The sequence below is a fragment of the Neolamprologus multifasciatus genome, chromosome 7, assembly GCF_963576455.1.
Source record: "Neolamprologus multifasciatus chromosome 7, fNeoMul1.2, whole genome shotgun sequence".
In the NCBI taxonomy this organism is placed as follows: Eukaryota; Metazoa; Chordata; class Actinopteri; order Cichliformes; family Cichlidae; genus Neolamprologus; species Neolamprologus multifasciatus.
In genome coordinates, this window is record NC_140445.1 from 34,301,602 (window position 1) to 34,319,188 (window position 17,587).

At 39.6% G+C, this 17,587-nt stretch overlaps 2 protein-coding genes across 2 annotated transcripts; one reads left to right on the plus strand and one right to left on the minus strand.

The window, feature by feature from the left end:
* Positions 1 to 311: 311 nt before the first annotated feature.
* On the minus strand, positions 312 to 4,165 carry tmem203 (transmembrane protein 203). The gene is made up of 2 exons (XM_085169242.1): positions 4,021 to 4,165; positions 312 to 2,397 (listed from the first exon to the last, which is right to left on the minus strand). Exon 2 carries the CDS (start codon positions 2,228 to 2,230, stop codon positions 1,817 to 1,819), a length of 414 nt encoding a protein of 137 aa, XP_085025368.1. The 5' UTR covers positions 2,231 to 2,397; positions 4,021 to 4,165; the 3' UTR covers positions 312 to 1,816.
* A 159-nt stretch (positions 4,166 to 4,324) lies between these two features.
* Positions 4,325 to 16,381, plus strand: alad (aminolevulinate dehydratase). Its single transcript, XM_085169235.1, has 12 exons — positions 4,325 to 4,457; positions 5,524 to 5,649; positions 5,756 to 5,806; positions 6,709 to 6,805; positions 7,165 to 7,300; positions 7,390 to 7,473; positions 7,656 to 7,744; positions 12,553 to 12,608; positions 12,706 to 12,793; positions 12,884 to 12,970; positions 13,093 to 13,222; positions 14,658 to 16,381. Exons 2-12 carry the CDS (start codon positions 5,531 to 5,533, stop codon positions 14,714 to 14,716), a joined length of 996 nt encoding a protein of 331 aa, XP_085025361.1. The 5' UTR covers positions 4,325 to 4,457; positions 5,524 to 5,530; the 3' UTR covers positions 14,717 to 16,381.
* The last annotated feature ends 1,206 nt before the right edge of the window (positions 16,382 to 17,587 follow it).

Below are 17,587 nucleotides of genomic sequence, written 5' to 3' on the forward strand. Positions count from 1 at the left end.
GCTGCTTTAACATTGAGTGCACAGTGCATTAGAGCGATACCTCTGGTGTAAATTTTCTACCACTGACTGATCAGTGCAGATGTGCCACTATGGTCCAAATACAAGCTCTTTCAAATGTATCACAAAACCTGCACACCAAAATATATCCTGCAAGCGTGCTTCTTCTTTAGATTTTTTTTTTTAAAATAATAACTCAAGCAGGTGAGAAAACTTTCTGTCTATTATGCATGTTAAAGCAATTAGAAATTAACTCCGTGTTTCCTGAAATGGGAAACGCTCATTTTAATTTTTAATTTTTTTTTTTCGGGGGGGGGGGGGGGGGCAATGAACCAAAGAAAACAAAAATAAAAATGAAAAATGGTTATGCTTTAAAATCTCTAATGGCAGATGAAGGCTACACCCACACTAACATGTTTGTATTTTAAACCAGAAAATGTCCATGTCCAGACCAACATGTTTCACTTGTGCAGTCTGGACAACAACGGGAGAATAATGAGATGATAAGATTTTTATTATTATTATTATTATTATTTATTTTTAATGGAAATAGGGATTTTTCTTAATGGTGAAGACTAAGAACTAATGTGTGTGCTTGAGCCAGTGTAAAGATGAAACAAATCTTATGCAAAATACTATGGGGGAAGAACAGCAGTGACAGAGCGTAAAGACAGGCTTGTTTACTTGGACTCACAATAAAGTGGAAGCATAAACTGTCTATAAAAGATAGATGTAGCCACTGTGACTTCACCTGTTAGTTAGTGAAGTTCTGTTATTATGCTTTCAGGTCTGTCACAATACTTGCGTTTTAAGAAGTTTGGATCTGACTGAGAAACAGGAATGCCACAAGCTCACTGGTTAACACATTTCTGACCCAATAATGACCAAAGATTAGAAAATTACCTTTATGTTTTATTTATTAAGACCTGTAACAACCAATTTAACAAATAAATGCATGCGTCACAGGGCAAGGGAGTCAAGTGATGTGTTCCCACAGGCTTTTATATAATTAGAAGTCATTTGGAAACCAAAAGGAATTGCCCCCTGGTGGCAGATTTAAGGCACTTTAGCACTAGCTTCACTTTGTTTTGTTTTTTAAGACCCAGAAACTACATTCATCTTTTATATATATATTTTTTCCTGTGGGTAGAACTGATGTTGAAAGTAACTTGTGGGATTTGTGATAAAGTGAAACATCTGAGGAAGCCTTGGCAACGGCTAAAAATTAAGTCATACTTTTCACAAACATAAAGAATGCAATCATAAATGGTTTCCAAGTCAGGCTACAGTGTTCTCACTTCCTTTTTGTGGCCCTATGATAAATGTTAGTGTCTGCATCAGCACTTTCAGAAGTTTCGGTTTCTGCCCGTCCAGACTACAACACAAAACCTTGACATACAGGCAGCAGAGGACTTTGCCCCAACAATATCATCCTGAAGTCTTTACCCCGTGTACTCCATATTTATTTCCTGTATTTCTTTCCCCTCTCATTTCTATGCTAATTGTATTACATTTTATTCACTGGGCTTTTAGATTTTATTTCACTTTTTTATTAACTGTGCTGCTTTTGTGGATTTCTTCTTTTTTTGTCTCATTATAATGTATCTATTTTAATAGGCTATTCAACACATGTTAGTTGTATTTAATGTTTTGTACGCAGGAATGGATAAAATATACGAGGGCAGTCTCGCATATTTTAGGGGTCTTTAAATGCTGGAGTAGTGCGAACATTTTAAAATGTAAACCTATTAGTGTGGATGTACCCAAAGCTGCTTTCTGCTTCTATGTTGTCAGTTAGATGAAACACTTCAGCTCCTTCTCAGTTGACACGGCATGCTCGTATCATGAGCAGCTGCAGGAGGATGAAAAGCGGCGAGACGATGAGGCCGAACCACAGGTCTTTGGCTTGCTCCTGCTGGGCCAGCTTCTGGCACAGCAGAACTTCACACACCAGCTTCAGGCTGAGCACCGTTAGTACCCAGAGGAGCCGCAGCACCGCCAGCCGCTTCTCGTTATCCTGGTAAAGCCGGATGGACACGATGGCAGTGAAGTATGTGCTGAGGCCATCTGCAGCAAACAGTGGGACGAACACCAGCCACCAGCTTAGCCCGGTGAACTCGTCGACTTGCAGGGCGACCAACATGCTGAAGACCATCAAAGCCAGCAGGTGGAGGAAGAGTTCAAAGGTAGCGAAGCCCAGCCACTGGACCAGCTCTCTAAGGGAGAACAGCATGGCGAAGGACGTTGGGGACGGAGTGACTGAGGACGGCCAAGTCACACACAAGGCAGCCCTGGATGCAGGTCAAAGTACTCCAGGGTGAGGGTGGCTGATTATCCCAGGGCAGGAGTGGTTAGGTGGTGGAGAGGTGGCACACTGTAGGCTACATCTTCAGATCCACCCTGGGAACAACAATAGAAGTGAAAAAGCTAATGATGATCATAGCTTTGTCATTAAATTAGTTTACCACCTTATTTTTAAACATTTGTTTACATTTTACAGACTAAGCTACACAATCTCAACTCTTAGCCACAGTGTTGGCACAGTTTTTCATTTGTTACAGACATATAGTACTGTGCAAAAGTCTGGAGCCACCCCTCATTCCTTTATATTTTGTTTTAAGGATGTAATTTTCTTCTAGTGGTCAAGAGCAACACCACTCCAGGTCTTTCAAAGTTTTCATTTGGATATTGGTTGCTTTTTCCATTTTCAAACCTTGTACCTGGCCATTTTCAGAAGAATGCTTTTTGTTTTAATGATAAGCCACTCATACACTGACCTAACCTCACCTAATCCTAACTAAGGATGAACCGGTGAGCCTACACATAAGTTAAAATAAGAATTTTAACTTTCATCTTTCAAAAAAACAAACAAAAACAAAACAAGACCCGACAACAACGCAAAATTTGACAAGTTCAAAATTGTATTTTGGCACCCACGAGTTGATTCCCAAATTATCCAAAAACCTGGCAAATCTTGGCATCCTGTGCAGTGTGTCCTTTTAAAAAAAAAAAAATTTTTTTTAAAAAGTCGAAAGAAATCTGGACAAGTGAAGCAGTCACAGGCCTAAAATGCGATCTACAGGAGATGAACAGTATCTGTAAGTAATTCCCTTAAGAGGAAATCTTCATTTTTTTTTACCAAAGGCCTGACACATTTGGCCCTTCATTTGATGCATATATTACTTGCTGCCTAATATACACACACCGTATTTCCATTTGTGTTCCAGAGAGTGTTGAAGAATAAAGGTGGTCACACCAAATACTGACTCTTCCAAAATACTTCTCTCTCTGTATACATACTTTGTATTTCCATGTAGCTTCATTTCAATATATCCCTGAATGAATTTATCAGAAATAAACCCTTTCGTGTATTTCAAAACATACTGTGCTTCACTCATCAAAACTGATAACAGGATCACCCAGCACAGTTGAACAAACAGATTTGTATTATTTTGGAACTTTTACTTATTTATCCTCCACGCACACACCCTCATATTTTTAAAAATGTGTAATTATGATTATTCAGCAATAGTAGCGTTAATAACATATGATTTTCTTTTTTAACTATTTTTTGTGTATGCATTGTTTTATTGACATTTATTGATTTTACAATGTGTTTTAAATATATATTTTTTAAAAGTGTACATGATTTTTATTACACTTTATTGTTTACTCGTAGTCTTTTTTGAATGCTCAGGGCCTTAAAAAAAACCCATATTTTATGGATACAAGGCTGTTGATTAAACGTCACTGACGTCCAGTCCCTCCTGATTTCCAGACCTTGACAGCTCCATAACTATTCTTATTAATCTCAGCCCTACCGCTCTGAGTGAGGTAAACACGTCTGATGCGAGAGTAACTGCAAAAAATAGCGTTTAATACAGAGAATCCAGCGGCAATCACAAAGATAGCTTCAATTTAAGCTAATAGCCAGTCAGCTAGAAATGATACTGAGCTTCTAATTAATAACAGTGCGCTTGTTTACATACACAAGACGTTTTTCAGTATAACACTTTTATTTACCTTAGAAACAGATGCGAGTCTTCTTCTTCATCACACTAGATGTCTGAAATTTTAGAAACCACCGAGGCTAACAAGCTGTTAGCATTGTACCTTCTGCTATTTTGTTGCTGCTGAGAGATATCGCGAGAACACTACCCCCACCCCCCAGGCTGGTACGGTGGCCCTTAAAAGCTAATTTGTTTTGTTTTTTTGCGTTTATTTATATATTCTTGAAAATTGTCCAAAGATTATTAAACTGTTACAGATACATGAATAATAATTATTTGTATTATTTTTTTCTAAAAAATAAAAAGTATAATTATAATAGACAACTTTATTACAAGCAGAACTGCAGTCGATAGGTGGCGATAGCATAAAACTAAAATCGACACCACCGAAGAAGGACACAATGTCAGTTGACTTCAGTACGGAGAAGTGAGAAGCTGTTGTCTTGAGAGGTGAGTTTATTGGTGTATTTTAACGTCTACTCTTTTTTCCATGTCTTTTAAAACAACTATAACATATTTATGACATTAGCTGCGGTTAGCGATGATTTCTGTAGTTACCCAGTCAGTAAAAACTATATTTTCTAACTAAACGTGAAGAAGAGAATACCTGCTCAATGAAAAGCTTGAATTAAAGTTCAGAGAAGAATGACGTCTCATTTAAAGTGCGTTTTTTGGCCTTTGCGGTTCTCACTTTGATCATAACAAGGTTAGAAAATATTTAGTAACTGTGTTAAGATGCCACTATGCGCTTCCTACTGTGGAGTTTTTCTTTCTGAAATCATTACATTTTTACATCCTAGATTTTTCTAAAAATTTGTGGTCCAAAGTTTGCACATAAATAATGCTTGCTGTGAAATTTTAGCTTCATATATCAATATCAGTTCTTATTCTTTTTTTTTTAAAAAAAGACCTGTACCTCCCAAAATGAAAACCTCTACTTACATTTTTGATTGAGCAAACATGATAATTTTATGTTTTGTGGTACAATTTATCAGTAGATGATCTGAAGAAACAAAAAAAAGTTTCTTCCTAGTACTCTTATTATAAGACAATAATTTTGGAAAATGTAATTTTTAATTTTAGACCCCATTTCCAGACCTACTGCCTAGGAGGTTAAGTTAGAAATATACTAAGAAGAATTAAACATTCAAAAGGAACACATGTATTTTGTGAATATATAACAATAAATGTAATAAAACGGTTAAGAGTAATGAAAAAGGGATTATTGGCTCATTTCTTGTAGGTAGTCCTGCCAGGCCAAGTCCACATGGCACAGTTACAAGACCGTAACATAACCCTAAGATCTTGTGGTGAAAAGCTGGTTCAGTTTATTAAGATAACATTTTGGAGGCAGCTGTGGCTTGTTGACTCTGCAGTTGGATTGAGCCGAGCTGCTGTTTGAAGAAGCAGCTCCATGCATGCTTGATCAGTGTTAACGGTCACCGAGCTGATGGGCAAATGTGTGACAGAGAGGGAATACTTTGGATCTTTGTCACTGATGGTTTCCCTGTTTCAGTGTAAAGATGCAGACGCCTGCAGAATCAATCCTCCACAGTGGCTACTTCCACCCAACCCTAAGATACTGGCAGACCTGCATTGCCGATTTAAGACCTGACAATCTTATCTACCCAATCTTTGTTACGTAAGTCTTAAAATGACTTGGGGTTGACCAGAAGAAGTTTAGGTCAGTACATTCAAATCTTCTCACTCTTGTTATGTGGCCTCCTTCTTCTTCTTCTTTGCTACAGAGATGGTGCAGATGCAGTAGAGCCCATCGGCAGCCTGCCGGGACAGGCCAGGTAAGGTCCACAGCCATCAATAGCATCAAGTCTTTACAGCTGCAGCACCCACTTTCAGAACAGCTTAAAAACCTATTGAAAAAAGAATAATTACATTATAGAAGTGTTCATTTTAACAAAAATCACATGGGGTATGGTGTCACCCTGCAGTTGTGAAACCACTGAGGGTGTAGTCTCCAGATAAAAATAGTCAGGAAGGGCGGAGCCAGAGCCAAACACTGGACCTGGACCGAGATAAGACGAGAATCGTTAGACCTGTACCTCCCAAAATGAAAACCTCTACTTACATTTTTTGGAGTGTCTTGGTAACAAGACATAGAAATGGAAATTTTATTAAAATATCTGTTTACCATGTAAATATTAATGTTTGCATATGTACTATGTATAATGTGTAATTGGTGTGTCATTTGGGTTCCATGAAACCCAAATGACACACCAGAAGACAAACACCAATTAGTTAAACTGCAGGAATGATGTGTTGATGACATAAAGTCTTGGATGATCTCTAATTTCCTGCTTCTAAATTCAGATAAAACTGAGGTTTTTGTACTGGGCCCTTAAAAAAAAAAAAAAAAATTCAGAAACATCATGTCAAACCAGATACGTCAGATGGCATGACCTTGGCCTTGAGTAACACTGTGTAGTCTTGGAGTCATTTTTGACCACAATATTTCCTTCAGTGTGCGTATTAAGCATCTATGTAGGACTGCTTTCTTGTATTTGTGCAACATCTCTAAAATTAGAAACCTCCTGTCTCAGAAAGAGCTTTAGCTAAACATGAATCATAGTCATTTTTCTTCTATATGTTGTACTTTTTTTCAGGATGCAAATTGGCCTCCTGCAGAAACCTCACTAACAAAAACACTAACAAAAAGCTTTTGTCATTATATTTGTACCTGCAGATATGGAGTGAACAAGCTGGAGGGAATGTTGCGTCCACTTGTGGATAACGGCTTGAAGTGTGTGCTGATTTTTGGTGTCCCGGCTAAAATAGCAAAGGTATGAAGAGCTAAAAACCTCCAGGTAGACTTTTTAAGTCATTTGTTAAAAGTTCATCAGTGAACAGAGACATGACTCGTCTTGTGCTGTGTTCTAGTGTGCTCAGTCTTTTAAATTAGATTTAAAGCTACAGTACGAGGCTATTATTGTGTATTCATTCAGTTTCTGTTGGAAATGATTAGACTGGATTCACTTCGCTGATATTTTGTGCCTGAATGGGAGCAAATTCCTGAAGCCAGAAGCTTTCTGGAAAGCCTGACATCCTGCTATAGCTGGTTGTTACTGCCCGAGGATTTGTACTGACACGACTCCGTTCCCTCACACTTGGACTCGCTGATCTCTCATGCTTCCTCCTTCAGGATGAGAGGGGTTCAGGCGCCGACACCGATGATACACCGGCGGTACTGGCAGTCAAGAAAATCCGATCTTTGTTCCCGGAGCTGCTGGTGGCGTGTGATGTCTGTCTGTGTCCCTACACGTCACACGGACACTGTGGTCAGTGGCTTGTCCTCGTAAAGCAGCCTAACAAAGTTCATATATTTGTGTTGTCATATTATTTATTTATTTGTTATTTTTCTTTGCAGGCATCCTGAATGATGATGGCACACTGAACAATGATGCCAGCTGTCTGCGTTTGGCTGAAGTAGCGCTGGCGTACGCTCGTGCTGGTAATTCTTTACTTGCTTGCGTGCTTGTTTTATTAGTGTGACAAACTGGAGGAAGCCTCCTCATCCTCTCCTTTCCTCTTTTTTTTTTTTTAAATTAATGTAAGGCAAAGTTAAAGCCACACTACACTAGGCTACATTTGGTGCACTAATCATCGCATTGTCTGTTGTATGTTGCTCTGCAGGTTGTCACATCATCGCTCCCTCTGATATGATGGATGGAAGAGTTAGAGCCATAAAACAAGCACTGATTTCCAATGGTTTGGGAAATAAGGTAAATGTACTGGGACTTTTTATTAATATTTAAATGCAACTCAGAAACCTGCGACCTAGTCTCATAGTGTGGCTCATCAAAGTATAACCATTCGCCTGTGATCCTACCTTTTACTATTGGGAAAGAATGTGGAAAATGCTAAAAACTGAGAATGATGTTCCCTCCAGAGAATTTCAGAATAGATTTATTCTCCAGGAATAAATCAAGACTCATCAGACCAGGCAACATTCTTCTTCTATTGTCCAATTTTGATGAACCCGTGCAAACTGTAGCCTCAGTATGGTCTTCTGCTGCTATTGTGCAGAGATGCTCTTCTGCATAACAAATAGTTATTTTTAGTCATTCTTATCAGCTGCAGGAGTGGGTGTTACACTCATGATTAGGGATGGGTATTGATAAGATTTTCACGATTCCGATTCCATTTTCGATTCTGTTTAACGATTCAATACTTTATCGATTCTCTTATCGATTCTTTTTAAAAAAGGAGAGCCCTAAGTTCGATTAGCTTAGAACTTTGTTTTATATCTTCTTTTTGAACAAGATAAAATTTAGGAGTAACATGGCCTTACAAACCCAACAGTGAGATCTTAAGAGATCCAGCCTATGGCTCTTCAATGGGGTGTCACAGGGTCCCCAGGAAAAAAAAAATTGTAAATGTAAAATAATACAATAAATATTATTCTGCAGCAATTACACAAGAATATCCAGTAATGTTCCTGCCCACAATTAAACACACTCACTTACCGAAAATCGGGGGCATCTGCTGTGGCAAATGGGTGCAAGCCTTTTACCACAAACTTAGTCACTGCTCGGTGACATTCGTCTATCCTGGCCTGAAAGGAGACGCTAACGGTAGACTGCAGCGAGAACTGCCAGCATCTGAGCCAGCCAGACTCTGTCTGTCTCTCTCATCATGGTCAACTAAATGCACAGTAATGGCAGGTTTTGTAATGAGGCAGATCGCGCTAATATAATATGCACTCTTAGTTGATTATTTACCTGCCGCATTAATGGGAGAGGACGTGCAAACGTTACCGCTGCTGCTGGGTTGAGATTCACGAGTCTGGAGCGGAATTAAAAACACGACATTCATTTAAGGTCATCGCGTGTTTTGTGAGCAAATGCTTTTGCATTTTCGTAGTGTTTCCTCCCTTAAATGAAATATCTACTTTTCAAGTATTGCAAGTTGCCCTGTTGTCATCCGTTCTCGTAAAGTATAACCAAACTTTTGAGCGTTTGAGCCGCTTAGGCGCCGTGTTTCCTGCCAGGTAAATGACGCTCCGCAACGTGGTGACGTCATTCGGGGCGACTGGAATCGATAAGGGAATCGTTTGCAAAAATGGCAAACAATTCCAAGGAATTGAAACAGTGGGAACCGGTTCTCAACAAGAACCGGTTTTCGATACCCATCCCTACTCATGATACACAGACAGTGACTGGTAATTGGATTATGTCATTGTTATTTTTATATGGTGTTAATTTTGGCAGCAAATTGTGATTCAGATTTAGTCAGCGCCTTTTAGTCATTATTTAGGCATCTAAATTCTTTTAGTTTTAGTTGACTAAATATCATATGATTTATAGTAGACTACATCCAAGAATTGAATGTTAAAGTTTGTCTGTGAAGGTTCTCAGTCATCCAGGTCATCGTAGTCAAAGGAGCTTGCAAAGAAAAGCGTCTGGACTTCTTTAAGTTACTTGAAGACGTTTCACCTCTCATCCGAGAAGCTTCTTCAGTTCTAAGGTCAAATGGTGGGGAGTCCCAGATTTAAACCCAGTGGGAGTATCCCCCCACAGAGGGACAAAAGGACCCCCTGATGATCCTCTAATCGCCTGAGCCAAGGTGTGAAAGCGGGTGTGGGTCCCAATCAGCCAGAGTTTCGGGTGAGCTCATTGTGAAACCTGGCCCCACCTTATCATGCGAATTCCTGAGGTCAGATGGCCCAGGATGTGAGTGGGCGTTAAGGCGTCTGGGAAGGGAACTCAAAACTGGATTATAGATGGCAGAGAGTTGGTGTCGTAAACCACCGCCTCTGTTCAAAGATGGTCGCTCACAGTGGACATAGATGGCTTCTTTCACTCCTCTTTCAAACCATCTGTCCTCTCTGTCCAAAATGTGAACATTGGCATCCTCGAAAGAGTGTCCTTTATCCTTAAGATGCAGATGGACAGCTGAGTCTTGTTCTGTGGAGGTGGCTCTTCTATGTTGTGCCATGCGCTTGTGAAGTGGCTGTTTGGTTTCTCTGATGTAGAGGTTTCTCCCTCCGTCCAACCTCACAATACAAGAAAAGAAGGAACTCTGGGACTCTCCGCCATTTGACCTTATAACTGAAGAAGCTTCTCGGATGAGAGGTGAAACGTCTTCAAGCAACTTAAAGAAGTCCAGACGCTTTTCTTTGAAAGCTCCTTTGACTAATGTTAAAGTTTGTTTACCAGAGAGAGTTGCGCCACATGGTTTACCAAGAGTCTTAGGCTAAGTTCACACTGCAGGCGAAAGTGCATCAAATTTCAAAAATTTTTTGACCCTATGCGACCCATATCCAATCATGGTATGACAGTGTGAACAGCACAAATCCAATATTTTCAAATCCGATCTGGGTCACATTCGTATGTGTTACTGAATCCGATACATATCTGATGTTTTAGAAAGTGACTGCTGTTTGAACGGTCATGTCGCATTAAATCCGTCTTTTACGTCACTGACACAAGACAGACGCCAATTATCAGCACTGGAGAAGACATCGCGAACGCTTCCTGTCCGTCCAGTGTAGATGTTAGTGAAACTGTTGGGAAGACAACGTGAACATTTTATTTATACTGTATAATCTGCAGATTCTGACAGAAATCTGCAACTATCCTTTGAAGCACCGCTCCTCTCTAAAACAGCAATAAGGATAATTATTAGGTTATCTGCATTATTATGTAAATAACAAAATAACTTAAAGCAAAAATTGGGAAACGTGAAGTCCAAAGTCTTTATATTAAGGCCATTAGTCAAACAATACTGTTTGCTCTGGGTCTAAACAGAGCACGTTGTGTGTGACGTCTTCTTTTGCGCATGCGGGCCGCTTTGAGCGTTCACACTAGAGCAGACCTTCCCAAAGTGTGGGGACCACCCCCTAGGGGGGGCGCAGAGCCATTGCAGGGGGGGGAACGCCGCATGAAAAGGAAAAAAAACCAAACAAACAACGCTTGGACGCTGCTAGCACGGGGCAGGAGAAAGCAGGAGATGAAGCATCGCTGAATATGTTTCCAAACCAACTTCATTCTAAGCCAAAGACTAGAAAATATGGTGAAGCATGTCTTCCCTTTGGCTTCACCTGCACATGTGCCAAGGTAGGTCTCCCCTGCAGAATTGGTTTTCACTTCATTGGGAGCAGCGCTGGGCTCTTCAAATCACGGACAAACAGTATCCCACATTCTTGATTTTTAGTTTACAAACACTTGTTGTAATGACTAACTACTCCTGACATTTTGGAGATGTTTGCTCTTTATACAGTAAAGTTACAGTGGGATACAAATGACATCAGGCCGTACCTGCCATGATTTGTTCCCCCTGTCTAAATCACAGACAAACAGTATCCCACAGCTGTTTATGTTTTTAAACCCATTTTGCACAGAGGTTCATTTTTTTTGACAAATGTATTGATAGCAATGTTGAACATTATTACACAGGAAAAAAACAACTACATGTAAAATAATTACACCGTGACGCCTCTGCCTTTCTAAATAGAGGGACAGTAACTGTGTGTTTATATGTAAGCGTGTAAAACCTGAAGATAGAGACAAAATACTGTTAATCTGAATATCTGCCATTCTGCAATTCCTCTCATGTAAACAATAACGTAGCGCACAGCTGATGTGAAAAAAGGCACATAGCTTTAACATTGCATGACGAACTCTGTATTCCTCGTCCACACGTAAACGCAAAAAAATTAGTTTTAAAAAATCTCAGTGATTCGAAACGCCGTTTACGTGTGGACGAAACAGCTGCGTTTTTAAAAATACCCGTGTAGGTGCGGACGCAGCGTAAAAGAGTTAGTAGTTTATTTTCTTACTACCTGCAGATTACTTGTATTTGCTTAATTGTTTACTAAATGTTTGAGGTGTGAAATAAACCGCAATTGAGCAAAATATGGGTGTGTGTGGTTGGAGGATGTGTTAGTGCGTGTGTGTGTGCACGCATGTGTACGCGTGCGAGGGGGGGTGGGGGCGAACATTTTTCTGTAAAACAAAGGGGGGCCCAGTGAAAAAAGTTTGGGAACCACTGCACTAGAGCGCGTTTGCTGTCACATTTTATTTGTAGTTTGAACGAGCAGACAAAAAAATCGGATTTGATCAAAAAATCGGAATTGAGCATTAAGACCTGCAGTGTGAACGTAGCCTTATTTTCCTTGACACCAAATCAAAATGTGTCCATACTTCTACTCTTCTCTTCCTCCCAAGCATTGACATTTTGTCATGTTTTCATGAGGAACGGGGAGCATGGGAACTCCCGCCCTGTTTGTCAGGAGCTGATCACATTGTGCGCATCTGACCTTTCTGCACAATGAGATTACTTCTGATTGGATCACTTCCAAACTTGTCCCGCCTTCCTACACATCTTAATTAGTTGTGATTGGCTCTCATCTCTCCAGACCGTTTTCATCCTGTTGTTATTCATCTACAAAATTGTCAATACTCTTCATCAGTTTTTGTCCCCCGTGCAACAGTTTTTATGTCATCAGGGGGGAAAAAAGGTTCTTGACAAAAACTGTAATAAAATAAAATCTTCTTGAATTTTTTTTTTCTTCTTCTTTTTTTTTCAGGTTTCAGTGCTGAGCTACAGTGCAAAGTTTGCTTCTTGCTATTATGGTCCCTTCAGGTAAGTGAACTCCAAACTCCATTGTTAACAGATCAGTCAAGGGGCACTTTGAAGTGAGAAGAGGCCTAACCCCACCCCTTGTTGTGTTCATATACAGGGATGCCGCACAGTCGAAGCCTGCATTCGGGGACAGACGCTGCTATCAGCTGCCTCCTGGCGCGCGAGGGCTCGCCATCAGAGCTGTGGTAAATGATTTGTGGACACGTCTGTTTGGCAAAAAAATTTTTACGCTCAAACACTTGTTGGGGATCCTGAGCTGTTGGTCTGTGCTGCAGGAGCGAGATGTGAGAGAAGGTGCGGACATGCTGATGGTGAAGCCGGGTCTGCCATATCTGGACATCATGAGGGAAGTCAAAGACAAGGTGAGCAGCTATATTTCATGTACCAGTCCAGTGAGGGTGGGAGAATTCAAATAAAGCATACTTCCTTCAGTTAATTAGCAACACTTTAAAATATTAAATGTTCTTTGGTTTCCTCCCCTCAGTTCCCCACTCACCCCTTGGCAGTGTACAATGTGTCTGGGGAGTTTGCTATGATATGGCATGGCGCACAGGCTGGAGCATTTGACTTGAAAGCGGCTGTGATGGAGGCCATGACAGCGTTCCGCAGGGCAGGTGAGACCCTCTGACAGTGTTTAATTACCTCAAAGAAAACCTCTTAATGTGCAGAACACTGCGCTTTTAAAGCCCCAGTCTGATGTTACAGGTGCTATTTTTAACCTCTGTTTATGTTTTATTTTTTCAGACAACAGTTGATACAGTTAGGCTAGTAAGTGTTTGTGCAGTGACACTAGTGTTTACCTGTTTATTTTTTCCTTTGTACTCCACCACAGTGGATTTTAAATCAGCCCATCCAGATGTGCCTGAAGTACAGACTTTCAGCTTTATTTCAAGGGATTTAACAATAGTTAAACTATCTTTTGATAACTTTTGGTCTCTTTACTTTTTACCCCTCAACTGTAAAAGGTATATGGGGTTTTGAGCAATGTGAACACCAAAGTTTGTGAAGTGTGTGACATAAGACTTTCAGATTGATACCATAGGAGTATCTACTAGAAGGCCACTGCCAGTATTTTTTACTTTTAGAGTCATTAAAATACCCTTAAATGACGGCTGTTTTTTACCCCAGAGCAAAAATAAGAAGCTGGTGATCTCTGCACAGTTTGTAGGGATCTCAGGAACGTTTAACATTCACCATCTTGTAAAATATGATCACAAGCTGCTCTGAATCATTTTTCTTTCATCATTTAGCTAGCTGCTTACTTTTCACGTTGATGCAGTCTGTGGTGAAAGGGACAAGGATGAGTCCACAGCAGTCAGCTGAATTAAGAGGAAGCTAAAGTGACAGCAGAATACAGATAACACATTTAGCTTGACGCAGTCTTTGAATTTCTTGTAAACTGATAAAGACTGACAGCACTTATCCTGTCTCTCTCTAGCAGCAGTACCTGCAGCATGCAGGGGTGAGTCTAAAGGGAGGCACAGAAGTTACACTGCTACATGTATTTTAAAGCTTTATTTACTTTTCTTCATCCATTACCTGCTGCTTATTTGGGTCCTTTCATTGGTACAGCACTCTAAGAATAGATTCCCAGCCACTACCTCTATCTCTTCCACCCAACCCGGGGTGGATGCTTGAAGACACCCCACGTTGTAGCTTGGGCCTGGCTGTGCTCACCCTGAAAGTGTGAGGTTGGTCCACCACCTGCAGGAGGAGCTGCAGGGTCTGATGCAGTGTGGTCTAATCCCCAGTTACCAATATAAAGCGCCTTGAGGCGACTGTTGTGATTTGGTGCTATATAAATAAAATTGAATTGAATTAATATATATTTTTATATTAGAAAATATACATCTAATAATATACTATTCTCATAGATTAGGCTAGCAGTAATTAAATCTGCTATCTTGTGGGTCAGTAACAATCTGGTCTTCTGGTCTGGGCCCAAGTGAGGGGAAAAATTACATCCAGTTTCTATGTAGCTTTAATTAAGTGTTAGTTCTGCTCTGGAATTGGCTAATATTAATAGCTTCTCCTTGCTCTTTGATGTAGGCGCTGACATCATCATCACCTACTACACACCTCAGCTGCTCACCTGGCTGAAGGAGTGAAGAGAGATGATCTGGACCAGAACAGAGGTGGACCAACTGACAGGGCATGCTTGCTAAAAACCCCTTTAAGGGGGAAAAATGAATAAAATCCACAAATTGTAATCCTTTTTGGGCCTTTTTCTAATGTTTATGGTCAGTTTCATGATAGCAACTGTGAAATCAGTATTTTGAATTAGGTTCTCTTATACCCATAGTCAAGGTAGATGAGTTATGTTAAACAGCTGTAGAACATAATTATATTCCTTAGTCTAGGATGTGTGCAAAATATGTAACTTAGTTTTCCTTACATCTTTAGGTTAAAGAACATGACCCCCTTTGCATTTTCTTATAGTATGATTAGACCAAATGTCTCAGTATATTTTGTTAGAAGGATAGACAAAAGTTCAAGTATATCTCTGGGGATTAAAAGAATGTGACCATCCTTTGGGTTCTGTTAGACAGGTGGGCGCCACCATTTATCTGCTGTGAATGTTTTACGCTGTTTTCTTGTCATGTCAGACTGCTTAAATCATTCTCTGAGAATGTTGTGTGCAAAAGACCTTGTGCCGATAATAGCAGAAACAGACCACATTCTGTGCCCCCACCCTTGTAGGGGGTAGAAAGACAGGGAGCCCGAGGTCATAACTTAGGCTCCACAACAGATAAGAGAGTGTGAATGTTTAGGTTTACGACCAGGTGGGGGCTAGTAGAAAACTATAAAAAGCTGTGTAATACATCGCCATTTTGAGACTTGCTGTGACCCTCTCTGCATCTCTCCCCATCCGGATGGTTTATGCTCATGTGTGTGAAAATTGTATGGAAATAAAGGATTGTTGATTGAGCATTTATACACCGAGTAAGTGTCCTTCCTTCAGCCCAAAGATTCAAAGAACTGGGAGAATTCAACACAACTCAAATGGCAAACTGCACATGTATCCACTGATTATTTTTAAAGCGAGTTCAGTATCATACATACCTGTCTGAGCTTATCAGGGGCTGATATGGAGCCAAACGCTGAGAGTGTAAAAGCAGATTTTTTCATTGTGACTTCTGGGTGTGTAGGATCAGTGTTAAATAAAGTCAGTTTTCTCTACTAACCGTATATCTGTATGAATCATCCTAAAATGTCTGCTATATGTGAAGTATTTCCAGAGAAAATAAAGTCATTCACTCGGATCTGTAACTGTGTGTATTATTATTTTTAGTCTTGTTTTTGTTTTTTCGTGCTATGATTACACAAGTAATCTGATTGCACCACTACTCTCATTACATAAGTACTCGGATTACCCAAGTACTCTGATTATCTAGTAATCTTATTACCTTAGTACTCTATTACAGTTATACCCAAGTACACTGATTACCTGAGTAATTTGATTACAATAATTGATTCCAAGCACCGTACCTAGTTATAAGAGTAGTGGTGCAATCAGATTACCTGTGTGGGTAGAGGTGATCACAGCTGGGCAGAAAAAAAACCCTGTAAGAAGCAGCATCAAAGCAGCAAACAGCTATTTTAATTGCTGCATATGACTTCTTCCTGCCTCTTCACAAGCCACATTTTAGATTATTTTCTGAGGAGTAAAGTTCCAGCTGAGCAGGAAAAGCCATTAAGGTAGAGTCAAATATCAAAGAGGAGTCAACCTTACTTAGTACAACAATTGCAAAAAAAAAAAATAATTAAAAGAACTGAACTTAAACTAGAGGTGGCCAGAGCGATCCAAATATCGATAGTATCGATACCAACACTAGTATTGGTATCAGATTGATACTAGCAAGTTCAGTATGCAGCATGCTGAACTGTGTTAATTATATCTTTGGAACAAATAAACCTCAAACATGCACTATGAAAATTGTGTGGTTTAGAGACTGTAAGGTTTACATTCCAGGTCTCTAAAAACCCAGTTTCAAAACACATGAAAAGCTGAAAGGTGTGTTTTGTTGTGTTAACTAATTATTGTGGACAGTAACAATCACAGTGATATAGTGGTGATTAAATTGTGTTCAGAATTTGCAAATTGAGAATTCATCTTATAAGTCATAGCACACTATACTCGCCCAATTAGCTGCCTGACTAACCTTGGCAACACTGGCCCTGTATTTACTTGGTATTGGATCGATACCAAAATTTGTAGTGTGGCTCAGCACTACTGTGAATGAGGGAAAGTATGAATATTGAATGTTTTTGTTGAAATGTCCAGGCAAGTATATACATGTTAAATGACAAGATATACGTGTTCAAGGAGCGTCAATTAACACACAACTTCAGGTCTTTTGATTTCTATATGATAATTCTTTATAATTAAACAATAAGAACAAGTAGTCTGATGTCCTGTAACCATTTAGAAATACAATAGCACATTAAGTATCGGTTTCGGGTCAGTATCGTCGATACCACCCTGATTTTTACTTGGTATTGGATCAGATAGGAAATCAGTGGTATCGCACATCGCTAACTTAAACATTAATGAATCATTTATTTTCAAAAGCAGTGATGAAGAGCCTGAATTGTCTTGAAGAAAATACAGTATGTGTGTAGTTTTTAAAAAACAAAACAAAGTGTTGGACATTTTATTCATTTTAACATTAAATTTTATTCATAGCTTTTCTTGGACCCTGTCCACGATGCTTGATGAGTATATCTATAAAATATCTATAATAAGTATAAGTAAACACTATATCTGCTTATCTACTACTTCAATGTGGGAGAAGAGGTTTTCTCTGGCCCAACCTTTGCTGTACACAGAGACGATTTTAAGGAATTTTGACCCCAAGCTGGAGCTTCAAACCATATTTGAGCCTTACTTGGCTGAGTTTAGGGGGAAAATACTGCTTTTTTAGGTTCTTGGTTCCCTCGGACAACTTTAAGAACCTAAAAAAAGAGATCACGTTGAC